The following is an 18,847-nucleotide window of genomic DNA, read 5'->3' on the forward strand; positions in this document are numbered from 1 at the left end:
CGGCAAACAGTATCGAAATCGGCAATGAAATCTCATGAGCGGTGCATCCCAGAAAATATCATAAGGTCTAAATATATTAGGAAAAAATTGAAAAAGTCCTTAAACAAATGGGTTGTATCTGTATCTTCTACTTACGTGTGTAATTTTTGTACCACTTCACCAAATGAAATAGAAAATATAATGATTGTTTCCAAACAGTTTTCTCAAGCACTCCTTCATCTATCTGGTCGAAAAGACAGCTAGTCCCAATAGAAAATATAATGATTGTTTCCAGGTAGTTTTCTCAAACATTCCTTCATCTATCTAGTCGAAAAGACAGATAGTGTCCCGCCCCCATGGTCACGCTATTGCTTGAGGCACTGTTACTGCGTTGGGCTGGTCTGAATGCTCCAACAAAAAGCACCGCAGATTCACAGCCTTTTCAGGGAAATATTTCGAGTATTTTAACATTGAAAAAAATGACACTCTTCAGGTTTAAAGTGCCATTTGACTTTCAGTGCACACCTCTGACACTTCCACAGTCAGAAGAGATGATATTGGTGCTTGACATGTACTCTGTGTGTGTCAGTGTGTGTGTGTTCAGATGAGTTTTGTGTTTCATAGTGAGCTATGAAAGAATAGTGTGTGTGTGTGTGTGTGTTTGGTGCGACTGAAAACCTTTTAAACCATCGATTACACCTCCATCCCTCCACTCCTCTTACACACACACACATAACCTCTCTGTCACTAATCCATGCTGGAATACCCCAGTGGCATCTCATCTTCCATCACTCTCTCTTTCTCTGTCTTTTCCCTCCGTCCCTCTCCTGTTTTTTAGGCCGGGTGTGGGTTGCACATGCTTGTGAGTATTTGAGTGCCTTTTCGGGCCAGGTGGACTTTGTGCTGTGTCGTCATCTCTGAAAAACTCAGTAAATTCCCACATCTCCATTTCTGCGCTGGAAGATGCGACCTCTCTGCGTATGCAAGAAAACAAACCCTTCAAGCTCTTGAACTCAACGGCCTTCTGCCCTCTCTTTCAATGTATATACATGGATGCTTAATGTCTTGTGTTGTTGAATAATGCATATCCGACTGGTCTGAGAGCTGCTGTATTTAGGCGACTCTCTGCATCAAATGTTAATGGCATGTTTGCCCGTCACACACGCGTGTCTTTGCTAGAAAGAAGTCAGGCGTCCATTAGCTCTATTATTAGTCTGTTCATTCATTATTATATTCTCTCAGTTTCTTTCTGTGGCCTGTCTTTTAAAACATCACACGTCCTTTTTTGCACTCTCAAATGCTTATTTCTGTGGCTTTGGGTGATATTCTGGGCTGTAGCTAGATGACATCAGCTTTAATCTTCTTGTGTGTGTTTGTGATCTCCGGCCAAAGTGCTTGCCTCATAATTGTTTTAACTGTACCATATTTAGCCTCAGACATGGTTTGGCTGATTATGCAATGCTCACACTCACATGTTGGCCAGGTTTTAAGGGACGCGCTCAGTTTATTCTCTCTCTAAAGCAGTGTAAGGCAGTGCAGGGCAGCTCAGGGCTTGCCTGCATAACAGTGTGTGTTTGTTGTTTTAGGGGATTAGGGTTTATAACGGATCGGGGCAGAGACCGTGAGGCCCTCGGCACAGCAGCCATAGTGTGGCTTTTAACTTTAGCTTTCAGTCTGTCACAGGAACGGCTGCCCTGCCTCACACTGTTTTAGCACTTTGTAGTGGCATGTAGCTTAAAGTGTTTTGCATCTCAACGTAGCATGTAGACGTAGAGGTGGAAGTTTGAGGTGGAACTGTTTGTGAAAAGACGCATCCACACTTAATTATTTTCAAAAAAGCTTTTTTCAACAAATATCATGAGATATTCATTATATAAATATCTTAAATTTTTTTGGGGGGTTGCACCACATGACGTTACACTCTGAACTAATTGTATCTTGTCATAAATAAAAAAAATCGGACATCTTAACTGCTTTACTGCTGTTCTACGAAATAAAAATGAAAGATAAAGCCAAACTATGAATTGCATTAATACTGTGTTTTAGGATAATTGAATAGATCTGAACAAAAATTCAGCATCATGTCACACATTCACAGACAGGTTAATAGTGTATCTATTTATAATACGCTACCATTCAAAAGTTTTGTTTTGTTTTTATAATTTTATAATTTTATTCACCAAGGATGAATAATCACCAATCTATTCAATCAATTGATTAAAAGATTTTACATGGTTACAAAATATTTTATATTTCAAATAAATGCTGTTCTTTTGAACTTTTTGTTCATCAAACAATCCTGAAAAAAAAAAAATCACAGTTTCCAGTCCACAAAAGTAATAGGCAGCACAAGTGTTTTTAACATTTATAACAATAAATGTTTTTTGAGCAGCAAATCAGCATATCAGAAAGATTTCTGAAGGTCTGATCATCGGAATAAATTACATTTTTTAAATATATTAAAATAGTTATTTCAAATGGTAATAATATTTCACAATATACTGTCTTATATTGACAAAATAAATATATTCTTGGTGAGCATAACAGAACATTTTTAAAAATCTTACAGACTCCCAAACAGTAGTGTATAAACAAGGTCCACAATATATTACAGCAAATACTGTACATATTGTGTATAATATGCGCAGTGATCACAAAAAGTATATCTCTTGCCCATAACTGAAACCTAAACATTTGTGATAGAAATTTGAGTGTTGTAGAAAATACACACTTCACCTGTAAATGTACAACAAGTCGCTACCTTTGGCATGTAAGATAAGACCTGATAAGTACTTTATTGATCACTTGTGGGAAATTGTGAAAGAAGGAAATCTCCCCACTGGGGGAATCAAACCTATGCACTAAACTAATGAGGAAGATCTGAAAATGTTATGCCACGATTATTTAACAGGACACGTGAAACCAGCTTGACTAAGCGGCCATTTTGTGCTAATGTGTGGTGAGAGTTATAAGGTTTACCCTGGCCTGCTGCTCAGAGACTGTTATTTCTGTGTTATCTCAGGGGCTCGCTTTGCAGCCTTGTGTTTGTGTTGCTTTGTGTGTGCAACAATTCATAAAGTGATTTTAGAGCCCTCTGTAGCACTTTGTTGAATATGTCTGTGTAGTTTCAAGCATCCGTATGCTTTTAGTATTGGAGAATTTGTGTGTGTGTTTGGATGACTCAGCAAGGTGTGTGTTCTGAGAAATGTGCACTTCCATTGTCTCTGCCACTGGTACTGTAACTCAATGCCAGCTGCCTCAGTGTGTGTGTGTGTGTGTGTGTGTGTGTGTGTGTGTGTGTGTGTGTGTGTGGCTGCGTGGATAAAGTACTGTTAGGATAGATGTGTTTTTGGATGGGATTCCCCTGGGCGGGGTACTTTCCTACTATTTTCCATCCCATACTGTGTGTGTTAATGACTGCCAAGTGTGTGTAGATGTTCAAATACTTATACATCTCGTACACTCATAGTGTAATATGTGTACTGTTTATACACACATTAGTGACAATAAAGTGATTTAATTGGACAATTTAGCTTCTTATCTCTGCCCAAAGGACTGCATTGTGTATATGCATGCATTTGTGTGTGTGCGTGTGTGTTTGTGTCATTTTCCCATTACATAATACTGTACACCAGTCCAGCAATAATCTAGTTAGAAATCTCTGTCTCTCCCTCGTTGTAGTGCTAACCTGGTCAGTAGGTTAGCAATGTGACTTACTCTATTTGAAAATGATGATGAAACACCCAAATGTACGTAAACTTTGTTTACTTAGTTGCAATAAAGTAGTCCCATTTTTGTGACCTAATCGACCTCACTATTGTAAACACTGATACATTACAGACAGAATGGTAGTGTTAAGAGCCAAAAATAAATTCATGTTGCAGTTGGTTTGCTTGCTTTAAAAAATACACACTGTTTGGTTGAGGGTCATTGAGTGTTACGTGTGTTTCAAGTGGAATCATGTTTTACAAGGCTGATGCTGTTACTATAGGAGTCATGATGATGATGATGATGATGGTTGTTTTGATTCTCTACATCCCAGTAGCTGATGCTTGTTGCTTTGGTGAGACAGTGTGTGTTTGAGAGGAGTGAGTGAGCATGGTTACATCATCAGTGTCTTGCATAATGTAGCAGCCTTTACTTGCTCTAGCTGAGGAGGGTAATCTGTCCCTAGAGGCAGAGAGACAGAGAAAGAGTGAGAGACAGGGGGACTGGGACAGAGAGAGATGATCTTTATTGCTATCATTTGTTTTGTTTTGTTTTGTTTTATTATTAGTAAAATTATTATTGCTTTATTATAATTTGATGTATTTTTTTTATATTTTTTTATAATGACAGTGATGTTGATGATTATTTTGTGTCACTGCTTTTGTTGTGTGTATTCATGCTTTGCAATCTCTCCAGCAAAGTACTTTGAAATTAAGAGACAGTGGAACTGGGACAAAGAAAGAGAGATATGGGACAGAAAGAGACAGGGGGACTGGGAAGACAAACAGGTGATGGAAAGAGTGACACAGAGGTTGGTGATTGGAGGTAGAGAGACAGATAGTGATCGAGAGCGAAAGACAAACAACAGGATGAGAGGAAGATGGATGGCTGTGGTGAGATCTGGACCCAAAACACTCTGCCCTGATAATACAATCATTCCAGCAATTAATGAGATCTCTCCCTGCTGCTGTGTGTGTGCGTGTTTGTGTGTGTGTGTGTGTGTTTCTCCATCCATGGATAACACTGATCCACACACACACTCAGCAGAAGATCAACACTGACTGAATATCTAGACATGCTGAAGAAACACTGAACTAATACAGTATGATCAGACACACACACAGCGGTGGCTGTAATCCAGGTCTCCTGTGGTGTGAGTGAGGTGAGTGTTATGTAATGACGAGCAGCAGGGCTTTAATCAGCTTGAGCAGATCCATTTAAACATCTCTGAGATACGGAGCACAGCCGTCCTGCTGCTCACCATCACACCACCATCACATAGAAACACGTCTACCTGTGTGTGTGTGTGTATGATGGTGACAGGCGGTATCTCTGCATGTCTTCCAGCTCTGTGCATGTTTACCGTTGGACACACACTCACACACATACACGCTGTGTCCTGTCCTCTGTCCCCTCGCTCCCACAAACACACACAGGGTCCAAAATGAACGCTTGGAAGTGCCAAATGCGAGTAAAAATTGGCTTGGGTAAGTAAATAATGTTACTTGCCAGTTAAAATGAATAAAAAAATATGGTTTATATTGAGTGGTAAGAATGATAATCTGAGCCTCGCTGATGCGAATGAAAGACTTATAAACTGTCTACCAATTGAAATGTCACGGCTCATGCTAAGCAGAAACGGATACAATTGTATTAAAATGGATTATTTATTATTTTTATTATAATAAATACAAATAATTCTAAATGGCCAGTAAATGTTATTAGTTCACTTCACCCACTATAGACAGACTAGGCAACAACAAGACCATTTTGGGACCTTGAGCGCACACACATTCCCATAACTCTTATAGAAGTTTCTCACCAACTCCAAGTGTTACAACTGTGTAACTTGGATAGAAACACTCATACCCCTGTCTCTCTCGCTTTCTCAGATTGTTCGCATATGTGGGAAGCCCCCCCCCCACCCCCCACCCCCCAACACACTATCTAAAATTAGAGAGGTAGAAGAATAGCAGGAAGAGAGGGAGAGCAGGGCTGATGGAGGTGAAGGAAGGAGGGGTGAGGAATGGGGTGATGGAGATAAAGAAGAGGGAGTATTTTTGGCTGGTTACACGTCACACAGACGCAAGTCAGACTGCCGTACACAAACAAAGATGAGGAGGGTGATAAAAGTGCTGTGCTCTGATGGGAGGGGGTTTGTGTGTACACTTGTTAACCATTTAATGACAGTGAACCATTTCAATGACCACTTTAACAAGACACAATGTTTCTTTATTAAAAATGTTGAATGCCCAAATAGCTTTTGGGGCCACTGTATATGCACCATATCATTCTCCACTGCATGTATATTTCATTGGAGATGATTGTAAGCATTCTTTTTATCTAATCACATTCAAGTCAGACAGTTAAACACATCTTTCTATTAAGTTGTCCTCACAGTCTGCACGAACAAAAAAACAGTGTGACCAGCATTTTCCAATTCACAACAAATGACTCTTAGAGCATGTTCTTTTAGTCAATCATTCAGTAAGACTCCCAAACTCATCTATTATTGGTTTGAATCAGACTGACGAATCATTCACTGAATGAACTCAATGAATCTTTTAAGAGGTTACTGAATCAACATCGGACTCATTTACTTATCTTTACGTGCAGAGATGTCTGTTTATAAAAGAAGCAAGTTTTGTGCCTTCAAAGTTCATGAAACTTTTTTGTAATAAATATTTCATTGAAAACATTAAAGTAGGCATGAAATGAAAATTCACCCCATCTATTTTCTAAATGCATTGTTGATCTTATTGTGAACAAATACATTTTTTAACCTCAAATTTATTAATCAAACACAATCTTGATCTTCTGATGAAACAACAAACTTCTCTCTGGTGACGTATGCCGGACTTCTCTTTTTATTTAGCTGACAAACCCAAATTAACTGCAAGCTCCCTACATTTTTTTGATAATCCCTTTCATTCGGATGTCACAATATGGAAGAAAAGATCTGTTGCTACTTCTGTTACTTATCAAAACATCAGAATGTGTTTTATATTTTATTGTATGTTTGCACTCAGTACTAGTTGCCAAGCACAGTGCTTTTGTAATTAATGTGTGAGAAAAGTCTGTCAGAGAAAGAGGTTTTATTGCGTTTGACTGATTTTATTATCTCTTCTTTACGTATTGGATTTATTTTTATTTCCTCTCTATCCTCCACCCAGGCAAAGAGGAAGTCTGTGGTGGGACCGCACTGTTTAGATCAGGTGTGCTAATGAAGCATGTGTGTGTGAATCAGGTTTTCTCTGCCAGTATTGTAATCCAGTTAGGAATGCATAAGTGTGTGTTTGACAAGAACACACACTTTGACACGCACTTTGACAAGAACTTTGACTTTATACCAAAGTCAAAACTAAACGAGAGTAGAGTGTTTTGCTTGTTTCTGCTCACTTATACTGAATCATGTCCAATTTGTGAGAACATTTGTAGTGGTCTTCTCTCACAAACCGACCAAATCAAATCTAATGATTTGGATTGTTTTTTTAGGTTTAGGTTAAGGTTTAGAAGTTGAGTAAATATCAGTGTCTTAGTGTGAAAACCATTGCGGCTTTAAGAGTTTTCACTTATACTGTATATATATAGTGTGTGTGTGTGTGTGTGTGTGTGTGTGTGTGTGTGTGTGTGTGTGTGTGTGTGTGTGTGTGTGTGTAGACTCTGAGAGAAGCCTGCTTACTTCCCAGCAAGCTACAAGTGCACGAGAAAACTAACAAATACCTGTTGCTGGCTCTCTCTCGGTTTCTTTCATCTCTGCTCCTGGGCCTCGCTTATTTCTTTCATGCTCCTCTCTGGCTCCTACCTTTTCTATTTGAGACTCACGCTCTGGTGAAAGGATTAATTGTCGTTTATGTTTTATTTCTTGTTCTCTTCATTTCTAGGGGTTTATTTTTAGGCCTGAAGTGTCTGGTTGCTAAGAGACGGTGTCCAAGAGAGAGAGGGAGGGAGAGGATGGAGAAAGCAAGGGAATGGAGGAGAGAGATTGTTTGCGTTGTGAAGGCTGAATTACAAACACGCTCACGCATTGAGTCAGCGCTGACGCACACTCGCACACACACCGACACAATGTGCCTGTTGCTTGTTTTTCTTTATTATCTTTATCACTGCATGCTGCGAAATGTTTGTGTGTCAGTTGGCGTGACTTTCGTTGAAAGTTTGCGACTCTCATCAGATCTGATTTAAATGTGAGGAAAGTGACAAATGTTTTAGGACAGAAGATGCTCTGAGTCAAAATCTGTCACAAACACACACGCGCGCACACACACACACGCGTGCACGCACATATACAGGAAGCAGAGATGTTGTTGTGGTGCAGAACAGTTGCTAACTTCCTGTACCGCAATGGTGACACATTCCAGGAAACACCCAGTCACACGTACATGTACGCACACATACACATGTACACGAACACGCTTTACTGTAACTCTCTAGTGCGTTTAACCCTATTACTCCTTCATTACAGGCGTTCAGCCACAGCACTGAAATACTTTGTGACAAAGGGGTGATATAACCTGTCAATGACTCGTCATACGATTGCGTCACTTGACTGATATTTCTTATCTTCAACATGATTGCATTGTTTGACTGAAGTGACCTTGTGAAAGGGGTTCCCCAGGGGCAAGTAATGGGTCCTCTAAAAGTCTTACACAAACACTCACACACTCTGAGCAGTAATGTGTTAAGGTGGGAGGGCTGAACTCTCATTTTCTCACCTATCTGTCGGAACATTAACACTAACTGGGGAGAGGCTGTGTATGTGTGTGACTATACTTGTGAGGGTCAAATTTTGCCCTTGCAAATGTATTAAAAACATGCAGAGAACCGACATGGACATTTTAAGTGATCCTCACTATTTGAAAGATTCACAAATCATGTTTTGCTTTACATATAATAATGTCAATTTTTCAAGGTTTGTGTGAGGGTTAAAGGGATATTTCATCCAAAAATAAAAGTTTGGAACGATTTGAGGGTGAGTAAATAATGAAAGAATTCTCATGAATTAATTTCATACATTTTATTCATTAAATCATTTTCAGCCCTAAATCCAAAATATCTCTTTAAGTTTGGGTTTAGAGGTAGGGTATAGTAAATATTTTCTTGAAAGCATGAAAACCATCATGTCTATGAGGGTTCTTCTCTCTCTCTCTGTGTGTGTGTGTGTGTGTGTGAGAGAGTGTGAGTGTGTGAGAATAAGTGAGCGAGTTAAAAAGAGAGAGTGGAAATAGCATGTAAGTGTTTGACTGCAGGAGTGTGAGAAGTTTGAGATGGTAATTTAAATGAGAGAGAGAGTGATAGGGGACGAGTGGCTCTTGTCAAGGGATTGAGTGAATAAGTGATGTTTAGAGAGAGAGAGATGGAGAGGAGAAATAGAAGGGTAATGATCGGAGGATGAGAAGACAAATATACTCTGAGCTCTGGGATGCGGGATGCTCCACTTCTCTGTGTACCCATATTTTGCACATTCTCAACACTCACAACACGTAAAGAGTGTGTGTGTGTGTGTGTGTGTGTGAAGAAAGACATGTTTAGCTATTTAAAAATATATTCCACCCAAAAATAAAACTTCTGTCATCATTTACTCACCTTCACAATAGGCTTGCTGCGATACTCTGTTACACGGATTACAATTACTTGGCCGATTACATCATGTGGCACCGCCCCCCCACCGTCGGTTATATTTTTTATAGTAATAACAAATCATTTAGTTCAGTTAGAGAACATACACTACAATTAAAAACTAAACGTCGCAGCACAGATCAGCAGCAGTAGTCAGATTTCATTTATCAGCAGGGTGTGTGCCATTCTTATTCGTTTTGTTAATAAAGCCATCTTATTCATTTTGTTTGTAAAAGTTTTGTTTAATATAAGCGAGTTTGTCATTGAACTGTTTTGTTGTTGTGTTTTTCATTAAGAATAATAAGAACCCACCATTCAAGCAATTGCCTCCCCCGAATTGCCGCTAATTCGAAAATTTCGCATTTTAAAGTGAGAGTAAAATGCACACGGCCGCTTCGGGCATTCATAAGCGATTTAAAAGAGGGATAAACTCCAACGTTCAGCTTTAGTTTTAAGAGTGTGTGGTAAGATGTAAGTAGCTAAACTTAATATTTGAAACTGTTTTACCATATAAATGGTCAGTGACTAACAGTAGGCTAATATCCAGGTTACAAGACAAGAAAAATTTAGCTTTTTTTTTTTATTTATTCACTTTTTAACCCCATTAATCCTTTAATTATTTAATTCCTTTAAATAAAAAAAATTGCTGCATTCCCCCTCCCCACTCGCAAAAACAAACAAACTTTGGTTTACCCCCCAATGTTCAAGACAAGTTTACGGCCTTGACATGAGGATGAGTAAATGATGACAGAATTTTTTTGTGGTGGGCTAAATTGCACTGAGTGCAGGTGTTTTTGGTGGCAGGAATTTAAAGAGAAATTATGCAAACATTTTCTATTTTAATCGCATACCGCTCCACCCTCTTTTTCTTTCTCTTTCTTGGTTCTTTGAAAGAGCTGCAACTGGTTGCAGAAGTACTGGTGTGTGAAGGAAGAAATTTACTGTGAGAAAGTTAAAGTGTGAAACCCCTTAACTTTTTATTTCTTCCTTTGATTTGCTCGCTCTTTCTGACGTCTCTCTCTCTCTCTCTCTCTCTCTCTCTCTCTCTCTCTCTCTCTAAAACAATAACCTCAGTGTTTGTGTCTATTTTTGGAGGTTCAAGGCCACCACTAACCCCCTGGTCTTATTTCTACGTTCCTCAAGGCACACAATGAAACCACTCTTGTGTGTGTGTGTGTGTGTGTGTGTGTGTGTGTGAGAGTGAGTGAGTGTTTACAGTGGAGAGTACATTCTACCCTCTTCATATACGTGTTCACTCTCATTCATTAGTTGTAATACACGCTGTCTAATAAATCTTAAACGTCACTATGGTTTCACTCTGTTCACTTTTTTCTTGCATTATATATGACATCAGTTCATTATGTTTTGGTGCATCGCTCTTTTCTACCAAAAGGTTGCCAGTGCTGCTGTTGGACATTTTTGTATCTGATTTTGTCACACGGCGAAGTTTACTTTGAACAAGATCCAAGATCATTTCAGTCATTTCATTTCAGAGCTTTCAGGGCTGTTTCGCACAGTTAGAAACTGTATTTGCAGCGAACTCACAAGCCGTTGCAGCTCATTTCACATGCGAAGGGGGCATTTCAGATGCAGAAGCAAAGCTTTTAAAGCAGAAGCAAAGCTTTTCTAAAAAATGCTTTAAAAACCCCCTGAAATGTTTCTTTTTGTGACACAACATTAGTAACTTATTAATGAATAATACATAAAAAATGTATGATATTATCCCTTTAAATAATTTCGTAACATCAGCTTGTAATGGCATAAAGAGACTAAATTAAATCATGTGAAATTTTAAATAAACAAACACTGATGTTTGTGAGAAGGTTATGTCGTTCAGGTCTCGTACGCGGACTGGTTTTTAAAAAAAAAGTTTTAGTAGAAAAGGGATAAGACACTGCAAAGAGATTGGTCTCAACATGCTCATGCACACTCAAAACACACACTTTGAATGCTGACTTTGTGCTATATTCAGCCCTAACACTCACCTGTTAGTGTTAAACCACTGATGTTCTCTCTCCTTTCTCTTCACACTGAGTTATTTTCTATCAGTTTACATACACACACACACACACACACTCTTGCTCACAGTCTCAGCAGAGGTGTGAAAATGACCAGGGAACAGTCACAGGTCCAGTGTACTTTACACGAAGATCTACTGCCACTGAAATCACAGGCAATGACGTTCTTTTTTTCAAGTCCTGCTCATTTAGTCCTGTTGGAAACCGATGAAAAGGCTGCAGGAGTTTTGGAGAGCGGCATGAAATTATAGCATTCGAAAACGTGATGAATTTGATTTATCTATCCTCTTTTTCCAAATTCGATTTTTTTTGGCAGCTCCCATCTGAGAAGAGAGGAGACAGAGAAAGAGCTGTCTTTGTTGTGCTTTTTTTTCCCCGGCCAACAGCTGAATCCCTCCTCTGTGCTGCCTGACAGAAACTCCTTCAGAACTTTTTGATAAGTCATTTTGAGTCTCTGTCTCGTCCCCCCTCTCTCTCTCTCGTCCCCTCACTCTCTTAATTTCAATTTCAAAGTGCTTTATTGGCGTAGTTTTGCTTGAGCATCAATACACACGCAGATTGTGAAAAAAATACAAGAGATATAATGTAAGAATATACACTGCTGTTCAAAAGTTTGGGTTCGGAAAGATTTTTTCAGGATTTTTAAATAAAAAATAAAAAGACTAATAACTTTCTTAGTTTAATATAAATGTAAAAAAATAAGCCACATGATTCTTCAGAAATCTTGCTAATATTCAGATTTTTGGAGTACAACTTTTTTTTATTTTTTTTTATTGTTTTCAACATTGAAAACAGTTGTTCTGCTTAATATTTTTGTGGAATTTTTTTTGTAACATTATAAATGTGTTAACCTTAACATTTCTGAATAAAAAACCAAACAAAAAAAATCATATTGACCCCAAACTTTTTAAACAGTGTATAAAATGTTAAATAGGTTACGAATGAGATTTTGTTGTTTTTATGAAACAGTCCAGTATATAATTAAATAATAAAAAATTAAGTAACTTACATTTCAGACTAAATCAGACCAGTCAGTCCACTTGGAAATGGTTAAAAATAACAGTTTGAAATCAAATAAATGATTAAAATATGATAAACATAAAATGCAATATAAAAGACTGTAATTTCATATTGAGACTACTCTGTTACAGAGATAGTGATTAAGCCAGAGATCAGAGAATTGCCTGGAATCTGATGGTGTGCAGTTCACATTTAAATTTGGCTGTGACATATGCATGTCTGCCATCCTCAGTAACACCTGCATTTGATCTCTCTCAGACATTTTAGGAAAATGTGGAATGAGGTCTTAAAATATATTACAAAGTGTGAAAGTGTGTCACTCTCTCTCTTTCTGTCGGCCTATTTATAAACACGCCACTATGCAGAGCACAACGGTTGTTTCCTCGGATTCTCTGAATTCTTCAAATACTTCCTATGTAAAGACTAAAGTGCTGAAGCTCCTGTGAAATTTACATTCTTGAGTGCAATCGATGCCTGAGAGAGAGAGAGAGAGAGAGGCAGGCAATTTGACCTGAGTGACAACAGACTACTAGAAGAGCTATGATCTCATCCCTCTCTCTCTCTCTCACCCCATCCCCCTTTCCCTCTCTCTATTGTTTCCCTCTCTCCCACTCCCTCCTCAGGCCCCCTCTTTTATTTTCCTTCTTGTCCTCTCCTCTCTTTTCTATTCTTTTTCTTGTCTTGTCTCCTCTCTTTGTCATCTCGCTCTGTTTTCTTCGCGTTCTTCTTTCTAAGTTTTCTTCTCTCTTCTTAACTCTCACAAACTCGGGCGTCCCAGGACAGAGAGAATATCTCCCAACAAAACACACTAAGGCAGTCAGGTTGTTGCATTATTGATGCGGTGTGTGTGTGTTTGTGGGTCTTTCTTCTCTCCTCTGTAATGGGGATCTAGTGTCTCCCCCTGGGGTGGGGGGGTGGAGGGGGTGGAGAAGAGGGCGTATGGGGGGGTGAAGGTCACAAAGGTTAAGTAGGGTGAGGGGGATGAGGTCATACACTCTCACACAACACAGCATGTTATTAAGACACTCGCACAGCTCCTCAGGACACACAACTCATCATCACGCACGTGGATTTATTCACATTCAAAAACTCACCAAGAAATGGTCATTTCTGTGCAGGTTCCAAAGCCATAGAAAATACACAACCTGATAATTACATTAGAGCTAGATTTTGGAATGATTTTTACATTAGGAGCAGCGGCGGCCTTAAGCATCTGGGGGCCCGTTTCAATAACTAATATGGGGCCCTACCCACATAAAACATAAACATAATAGAGCAGAAAAAGCAAGGATTCCTGTTGGTTTGCATCAATGGTATATTATTTTATTACGTGCACTTTCAGCTTCATGAACAGGCAGCTCAACATAAAAATAATCCAACCTTATTTGATTAAAATGATATACAATTATACAGCGTTTTACGTTGGAATAAGCATCGCCCTTTCACGCAGGGCAACTTCACTGCTTAATCGAGTAAACGGGGCTTTCTCCCTGGCATCTCCCTCACCTGTCTCAGCGGTAGGAACTTCATCGTCATGTTCTTGTTCTACTAACAATGTTGTCCGATATTTATCTTTTTTCAGCACCACTGGCATATGTACGTTTCATTTCGTCTTAAAAATATTTTCCTGCTCAAAGTAACATTTTAACCTAACGGCAAAAAAGGCAAAGGTATAAACATATAAACTACCGATATTATACTTCATTTCAGATCGCTTAAGCCGTTCGCGGGGGCGGTAAACATCGCCATGGTAACTGCGGCGCGAGTTCGACTAATCAGAGACGTCAGTGTTTTGCTTAGAATTGTGGGTAGTGTAGTATTTCTCCAGAAGATCGCAAATAACAAGGTTGATTTCGTACCTTGTGGCTTTTATAGGAGCAGAAACTTTAGTTTCACAACCTCGTAGCTCGTGGTCAATCTACCTTGGATGGTTTAGACATTATGGCTGAAAATCATTTATCCTATGGAGAAAATGAATGGGACTTTGCTGGTCTGTTGGGGCCCCCCTTGGAGAGCGGGGCCTGTTTCAATTGAAACGGGTGAAACATAGGTAAGGCCGCGTCTGATTAGGAGAGCCCTATGAAATAATTATTTTTATGTTTGAATTTTTTTGGATTTACTATATTTACAGAGGTTTAGTGTCATAAACTCCAGATTTGAAGGGAACAAAATCTCTTCATAGTGCACATCCACAGAAAATAAGACTCACAGTGACTGACAACAACTAAGTTTAAGGTTGTTCTGATGCAGCATTACATTTTTGCTGAACAAAAGAGTCTTATACTAGGTTATTACATACATTCTCAAGCATGCGTGACACTCATGGTGTTTTCAGCATCTCACTATAAGGACATAAAAACGAACTTCATCTCCAGTGCTTCACTTCACAAGCATTTCACCATTTCATGTAAATTTGTAATTAATCATAAATCAACACAGAATTCCTGATGAAATAAAACTTTTTCACACTAAATTGCACTTTAGTTTAGGGTCCAATTCTCACTATTAACTATGGCTTTTGCCTCAATAAACTCGTAATTACTGCTTATTAATTGTTAAGTTTAGGTATTGGGTATGATTTAAGGGAAGCAGAATATGGTCATGCAGACAAATATGTGCTTTATAAGTAGCCTACTAATAAACAGCCAATATCCTAGTAATATGCATGCTAATAAGCAACTCGTTAATAGTGAGAATTGGACCCTAAACTAAAGTGTTACCAATAAAACCTTTCATATGGATTTCATTGGACCCTAAAAACTTAATAAAATGATGTCACGGTGTATTTGGTTCATGATTTCAATTAATTACACATGCTTTTTTACTCAAATTTAATTTAACCATTAACACAGAATATATTTATGTTACAAAAGATTTCTATTTAAAATAAAAGCTGAAATAAATTCCACACTTAAGCAGCACAACCATTTTCAACTAATAATAATAATAAGTAGAAGAAATGTTTCTTGAGCAGAAATCAGCGTATTAGGAATGATTTCTGAAGGATCATGTGACACTGAAGACTGGAGTAATGATGCTGAAAATGCAGCTCTGCCATTAGAGAAAAAAGAAAAAATGAAATGATAAAACAGAAAATGGTTATTTTAAATTGTATTAATATTTAACAATATTACTGATTTTTTTTATCTTACTGACCCCAACCTTTTGAATGGTTGCAATGTGCTCATACATCTGTGTGTGTTTGTATATATCGGTGTGCATTTCTGAGAAATGCAGAGACGTGCCATGAGATGTGATGTGGGTGTGAAACATGGACCATTACTGAGCATTGATGCTGGAACCTTCTATAATTGTCTGTAGTAGCATGATTAATACACACACACACACACACACACACACACACACACACACACACACACACACACACACACACACACACACACACACACACACACACACACACACACACACACACACACACACACACACACAGAGTGCCTGAAGAGGTTTCATCCTAAAACATGACCTCACTGTCGTTAGTTTTTCTGCATAGGTAACAGCCACCCACTCTGAGACACACACAGAAATCAGTCGACTCACACAGCAGATTCATTCAGATCGCACCTGAATCAGGACTCTCCTGGATGTGTTGAATTATACTGTATGTGTGATTCTATGCGTAGATCTGAATGTGAATCAACAACATTTTTGTATGTGTGTTGAGAGAGAGCAGTAACTGTATCTGTGCCTGCTGGTGAGTGAGTGTGTGACTCATGGTGTCTCCTCTTCATTGTTCATCAGGGAGTTTGACACATATTGAATTTAGCTCAAACTTCTTAGTAAGGATCCTTTTCGTGTGTGTGTGTGTGTGTGTGTGTGTGTGTGTGTGTGTGAGAGAGAGAGAGAATGTGAGCTGTGAAACCAGATCCCTGTCTGTAGTTCCTGAAGTCAGACTTTGCTCTCTAGTGCATGGTACATTTGACCTCTTAAAGGAGCAATCAGATGTACACTACCCTCAAAAAGAGAGAGAGAGAGTTTGTGTGTGTGTGTGTGTGTGTGATGTTTTGAGAGCCAGTAGAGGTTATAGGATGTCATACAATAAATGTATTCATTTGCTGAAGGTACAAAGATAAAAGTCAGTCCAGGTGTAAAAACACACAACTGGATTTCTCTGGATTCCTGTCTTGTAGAAAAAGAAAAAAACATTCTGGTTGTTGGCAGGTAAAAAAACAGGAAAAACCACCACTTGAGTGTGTAATTTAGATCTGTTGAGTCACCGAGACAAAGTGATTCGCCCATTCCTAAGCATCCGTAAATTGTCGGAAGTTGTTGAGTAAATTGCTTTGGATAATTTTTTATAAAAAGATTGTTTTAAAAGTGTCCATAGTCTGTAGAGCGTACCAAGATTGTAGGTTTGATTCTCTGGGACAGCAGGAACTGATACAATTTTAAGTCACTTTGGATAAAAAATGATCCCAAATGCCTTAAATGTATGCATGAGAATGTTTTACAGAGCTTTGACATGGCGGAAAATACCTTTTATAATACAGGAATTAATTAAATAATGGAAAGAAGGTGTAAATGCAGCTAAACTCAATGTAGCTTCATTAGTGAAAATTCAGACAACTTAAAAACACAAAGCAAAACTGCCTGGTAAAAAAATATGAGTGTGAAACTGAGTGTAGAGTAAAGAGGATCAGCTGTGGAGTAACCACTGTGAGCCGTTACCCTATCTGACCTTTACCAGCCTCAACTTAAACCGACCCTGCCTGACCACACTTCACCCGTTCTCACCCTCAGTGACTAGACACCCTCCATTCTTTCGGCAGCCCTTTCAAATCATTTCTTGTTTCTAAAAATGCAAAGAGCTTTCACACATCAGATTGTGTTAGATTGAGAGTGGCATTGCTGGTGACTTTAAAACTGACCTCAAAGTGATTGATGATAAGATATGTGACGATATATAGAGACTGAGAGTGCACAATATAGTGGACATGCCTGCTGAAGAGGATGATGACAGCACTGAAAGGGATGATCATTGGCCTTATTAGTCAATGAATAATATTACTCAACTTTGCATGTGGACATATCAACTATAGTCTGATCTCTCTTCTCTCTGCAGGGTTTGCGTTCCCAGACTGGGCCTATAAGCCCGAGTCCAGTCCTGGCTCCAGACAGATCCAGCTGTGGCACTTTATCCTAGAGCTGCTGAGGAAGGAGGAGTATCATGATGTGATTGCCTGGCAGGGGGACTACGGGGAGTTTGTGATCAAAGACCCTGATGAGGTGGCAAGGCTTTGGGGCGCCCGCAAGTGCAAACCTCAGATGAACTACGACAAACTCAGCAGAGCTCTCAGGTAAGACTCTCTCTGTCATTTTTGTCTTTGCCTTTAAGCAGGTAATTTAATCTGGAGCAATTTACAGTACACTTATTTCAGGCACAATCCCCCTTGAGCAGCTTGGGGTAAAGTGATTTGTGTACAACCTATGAACCTATGATTTTTCGGTAACCAGGCCAGACCTATCAGTACTAAGGTAGGCCAGGTAAAGGCTCTTTTAAAAGTTGCCTTTTTTTCCTCCTTATACTATCTCTTAACCAACCAGAATAAGCTAATAATTTCAAAACATGGTTCAGCTTCAAACACATCCAACCTTTTAACCATTCACTATTTAAATTGTGCAATCTTGTACAGTTTTAGTTTGACCAATGAAAACTGAGGCCTATTTCTGCTCAGTCTAAATGTAGAAGAACAGAAGCAGCGAAATCATCCAATTCTTGTGTTGCGTTATAGGATTGACCCTGTCGCTGGAGAGTTATAACTGCGTAGAGTCTGATCTTTCACTAATCCCAGTCCATTTACCTGTGCAGGAGCCAATCTCATTAAAGGACAGACAGGCGAATGTATTCTGAGCAGCTGACCGTGTTAGCCTTCGCTTCATTTTCTGACCTGATCTGCATTTGTTCATTTGTACCTCTATTTTCGTCTCTGACTCACCTGCTTTAGCAGATCAGCTCTGATCCTCAAAGTGGATGGAGAGTGATCCACTTTCTGCATTTATTTTGAAGCCTTCTCAGGGCAGACCTCATATGTTAGCGGAGTTACTCCACACAAGGGTTCTGCGCTAGACTTAATCAATCATTCACTCTATTGATTTCCATCAGTTCATGATCCAGTGCAGTTTGACCACTAGAGTGGATGTGCTATTTGTTAAAAGGATAGTAGTTTTGTCATCATTTATTCACCCTCATGTTGTTCTCTATGCATTTCTTTCTACTTTGGAACACAAAATATATATTTTTAAAGAGAATTGAGGTCTACACAACACAGAACCCTGTTGACTTTCATCGTCTGGACTAGTGTTGTCAAAAGACCCGGTACTTCGGTACCAAGTCGGTACTAATTTTTTTTCAACGTCACGGTACCAGGTTTTCTCAAACCCGGTACTTGATGCGCGTGCATGCCCGAAGCGCGTGCAGTTGCGTCCTCTTCATAAAAGCGCTGATGGCGATCGGCGGTGCTGCTGCTGATGTGGTGCTGATG

The 18,847-nt window shown here is 39.0% G+C and overlaps 1 protein-coding gene and 1 long non-coding RNA gene across 2 annotated transcripts in view; both read left to right on the forward strand.

Moving 5' to 3' along the window:
* The window catches only part of erfl3 (Ets2 repressor factor like 3), a 48,022-nt gene that overhangs the window by 10,814 nt on the left and 18,361 nt on the right, over window positions 1-18,847 (forward strand). The window contains exon 2 of the mRNA XM_082149487.1: window positions 17,428-17,662. Coding sequence (XP_082005613.1) covers window positions 17,428-17,662 — 235 coding nt within the window. The remainder of the gene's footprint in view (window positions 1-17,427; window positions 17,663-18,847) is intronic.
* Window positions 132-9,432, forward strand: LOC309483592. Its single transcript, XR_014200597.1, has 2 exons — window positions 132-7,315; window positions 7,348-9,432. It is a non-coding gene; the product is annotated as an uncharacterized lncRNA (long non-coding RNA).

Source organism: Leuciscus leuciscus, assembly GCF_965113295.1.
Source record: "Leuciscus leuciscus genome assembly, chromosome: 20".
NCBI classification, from domain to species: Eukaryota; Metazoa; Chordata; class Actinopteri; order Cypriniformes; family Leuciscidae; genus Leuciscus; species Leuciscus leuciscus.